Here is a 3624-nt window from a genome sequence, read left to right as displayed (position 1 = left end):
AGCCTGTCCTCACAGCAGAGCTGCTCCAGCCCTCGCATCATCCTGGTGGCCTCCTCTGCACTGGCTCCAGTAGCTCCATGTCCTTGTGGTGTTGGTGGCCCCAGCACTGGAGGCAGCACTGCAGGTGGGGTCTGAGGAGAGCGGAGCAGAGGGGCAGAATCCCCTCCCTCCACCTGCTGCCCACGCTGCTCTGGGTGCAGCCCAGGACACGGTTATTGGCTCTGTGCTGTGAGCAAGCAGAAGGAAAAATGGAGAACCACAAACTAATCTCAAAGCAAAACCATTGTGGTTGTCCCCACTGTGCTGATGCAGCAAAGGTTTTTGTAAGGAGGGGACGAAGAAGTTGGCACGAGGACATGGTGCCAGCTGGCTACTGAGCAGTTAAAATGGATGGTTCACTCCCAAGGACTCAGCAGCCACGGTTCAGACCGAGCTCAGCTGGTAAAACACACACTCCTCGTGCAGAGTCACATTCTGCAGTGCCAGAGCCAGCAGCATCTCCTGTCCTTTGTGCCCTTCTCCTCAGCACAGCGACCACATTTCCCTGCTATCACCTGAGCCATCAGAGGCAGCACATTAACCCCCTGGAATGCTTCCCACCGGCACAGCGCTTGCTGCCCCGTACCAGACCCACACCAGACCCACACCAATGACTCCCCAAACCTTCCCTCCAGGATACGGAATGGCTGAGGGACCTGGGGGTGTTGAGCCTGGAGAAAAGGAGGCTGAGGGGAGACCTTCTGGCTCTGTCCAAGTCCCTTGGAGGAGGGTGGAGAGAGGTGGGGGTGGGTCTGTTCAACCAAGGACCAAGGGACAGGACAAGAGGAAATGGGCTCCAGTTGTGGCCAGGGCAGTTGAGATGGGATGTGAGGACAAAGTTCTTCACCGAAAGGGTTCTGAGGCATTGGAAGGGGTTGCCCAGGGCAGTGGTGGAGTCCCCATCCCTGGAGGGATTGAAGAGTCGTGTAGACACAGTGCTGAGGGACATGGGTTAGTGGTGGACTCAGCCATGTAAGGTTAATGATTTGACTTGATGATCTTAAAGGTCTTTTCCAACCCAAACGATTCTCTGATTCTCACTGATTCTCATTCTTCCACCAACTTTATGAGTTGCCAAATCCTTGTTTAAAGCCACGTACTCCTGTTGTCCTATTTTTTTAGGCTGCCCAGGGCAGTGGTGGAGTCTCCATCCCTGGATGGATTTAATAGATGTGTAGACATAGTGCTGAGGGACATGGGTTAGTGGTGGATTTGACTGATGTGAATTTTTTGGTTGGACTCAATGGTCTCAAAAGTCTTTTCCAACCAGAACGATCTGATGATCCTACACAGCCCACCCTGTCCCTGCCTGCAGCAGCACCTTCTGCAAAGCTCCAGCTCAGCCAGGAGGTCAGTTCAACACCAGTCCCTGTTTCTTCAGGGCAAGGTGCAAAGGAAATTCCCTTTCTGGGAAAGGAATTCCACTGAGAGGCTGTTCAGAGGATGGAGGAAACAAATCCTGTATCAGCAGAACTTTCTGCCTTGTGGCTTTGTTCTCTGATACTCAAAGAGTAAGATCATTTCTGATGCTTCTCTCCCACATGGATTTTCTTCCCTAAATTGTCTCTGGAGCAGTTACCCTGCTGGTTAAGTTATCAAATGGGACTGAAAGAGATTCAGGAAGGTTAATAAAGCTCTGTTCTCTCTAATAGCAAGAGCCAAGCAAACAAACTAAACCAAATACCATTTACCTACCACCCACAATCAGCTTTTTAAGCAAACAACGTACCGGCCTTTTAATGTGTTGAAGAGCCTGATGCCATCTGCAGGGCCACAGATCTGGATAACATCTTCTCTGGTCAGCTTCAGTAAATCTGCACCTACAATTTTAAAAATCAAAAGAAGAGAAAATGACACAATCCAGCCCAAAGTGTCCGAGTTGAGGCGGTGGGGAGGGGGTTGGCACTGCAGCTGTGCCAGCTCCCCCATCTCCCACCTCCCAGAGCTCACTCCATTCCCAAATTGCTTCTGCTTCCTGATAACAACCTCCCCCTGCTTCCCCCTGAAGGACGCTCACAAGATCATTATTTTTTTTCCCCAGATTGGTTTTACAAGAGCGTGTTTCAGTGCAACCCTGTGTCCCAGATCATCATTTACAGCCGGCTATCCAGCGCCTCGGTGACCCTGGATATCAGAGGCTGTATCACCAGGGAAGGAGAGGAAAAGAAATCATAGAATCATAGAATGCTTTGGGTTGGAAGGGACCTTAAAGCTCATCCAGTTCCAACCCCCCTGTCATCAGCAGGGACACCTTCCACTAGACCAGGTTGCTCAAAGCCTCATCCAACCTGGCCGAGAACACTTCCAGGGAGGAGCAGCCACAGCTTCTCTGGCCAACCTGGGACACTGGCTCACCACCCTCACAGTGAAGAACTTCTTCCTAATATCTCATCTAAACCTCCCCTCTTTCAGCTTAAACCCATTTCCCCTTGTTTTGTCATTAGTTGTCCTTATGAAAAGTCCTTCCCCAGCTTTCTTGTAGGCCCTTCAGGTATTGGAAGGTCAAAGGGGGCCTACAAGAAACGTGAAACATTTCTCAACACGCAGCGTTTCCCCCCCAGATCAGCATTTCTCAGCTTGTTTTTATAGAACCATAGAATGGTTTGGGTTGGAAGGGACCTTAAAGATCATCTAGTTTCAACTTTTTTTAAGATCCAGAGGGTGCTGTGAGTTCTTGGAAAAGAAACCACCCCAGTCCCCCCATTATTTTGCCAGTTAAGAACGAGGTGAGAAACGAAGAACACAGCTTTCAGGGAGCCACATTTTATTGTGTTACCAAAAAAAAAAATCTGAGATTTTTTAAAATTAATTTTAAAAAACATTTATATTTGCAGCTTTAACATGAAGATGGTCTCAGGAACAAGAGGAGGCAGAGTGACTCAGCACAGAGAAGGAGTGGATGTTGTAACATACCTGAGAAATTTCTGAAAAGCCGAGAAAAAGTGGAGAAACGGTTTCGGTGCAGCCACTGCTGGGCCTCTTGGGGAGTGCTGGTGGGTAAAAGGTTCTGCAATGTTAAAGACAAGAAGGGTTACAGCTTCAGAGGTGACATGGAAACATTTCCACAGAGGAATGAGCACAGGTCAGCTCAGGGTTTATAATCACGGTTTTAAATTGAGACCCTAGTGAGCCAGGTTCACAATAAAGGCTGCAGCCTGGACAGGTTTTGATTTAAAAGGCTTCAGAGGGACAGAGAAAGAGGAAGGAAGCAAAGGGGACAGCACAGTGAAGATCAAAGCAATAAGTAAGGTCATGGTGAGCTACAAAATCACAGCTCCGCATCGTTGTACTGGACATTTTTCACCCCGTCACCTCTTTTTCCAACTGAAAGTCAAAAAAGAAGTTATAACTCCCCAAAGCTGTTAAACTAGAGCAATCTCTTCCCCAGCAAACTACAGCCACCCACAAAACCCACCCGGGCTCCATCCCCCAATCCCCGTTTCTGACCTGTGCACCATCCTTACCACAAGCATAAGCTCTGAGGTGTGACTTACATCTGCGATCGGAGGGGGTGGCTCGGGCTGATGGTTTGGAGAGCCATTGCTGGGTGGGGGAAAAGAGCCAGACAAGAGCAGAATATGAGGT

General features: G+C 49.3%; 1 protein-coding gene across 1 annotated transcript in view; it reads right to left on the bottom strand.

Annotated features, from left to right (window-relative positions):
- LOC104529344 (transcription factor CP2) overlaps positions 1-3582 on the bottom strand; it is a gene marked incomplete at its 5' end in the record, with an annotated part of 6425 nt that extends 2843 nt beyond the window's left edge. The window contains 3 exons of the mRNA XM_010173630.1: positions 1769-1859; positions 2953-3046; positions 3534-3582. Of these exons, the coding sequence (XP_010171932.1) occupies positions 1769-1859; positions 2953-3046; positions 3534-3582 (234 nt within the window). The remainder of the gene's footprint in view (positions 1-1768; positions 1860-2952; positions 3047-3533) is intronic.
- Between the last annotated feature and the right edge of the window lie 42 nt (positions 3583-3624).

This window comes from Antrostomus carolinensis, unplaced genomic scaffold, assembly GCF_000700745.2.
Source record: "Antrostomus carolinensis isolate BGI_N321 unplaced genomic scaffold, ASM70074v2 scaffold25308, whole genome shotgun sequence".
In the NCBI taxonomy this organism is placed as follows: Eukaryota; Metazoa; Chordata; class Aves; order Caprimulgiformes; family Caprimulgidae; genus Antrostomus; species Antrostomus carolinensis.
This window is presented reverse-complemented; position numbering and strand designations above follow the sequence as displayed.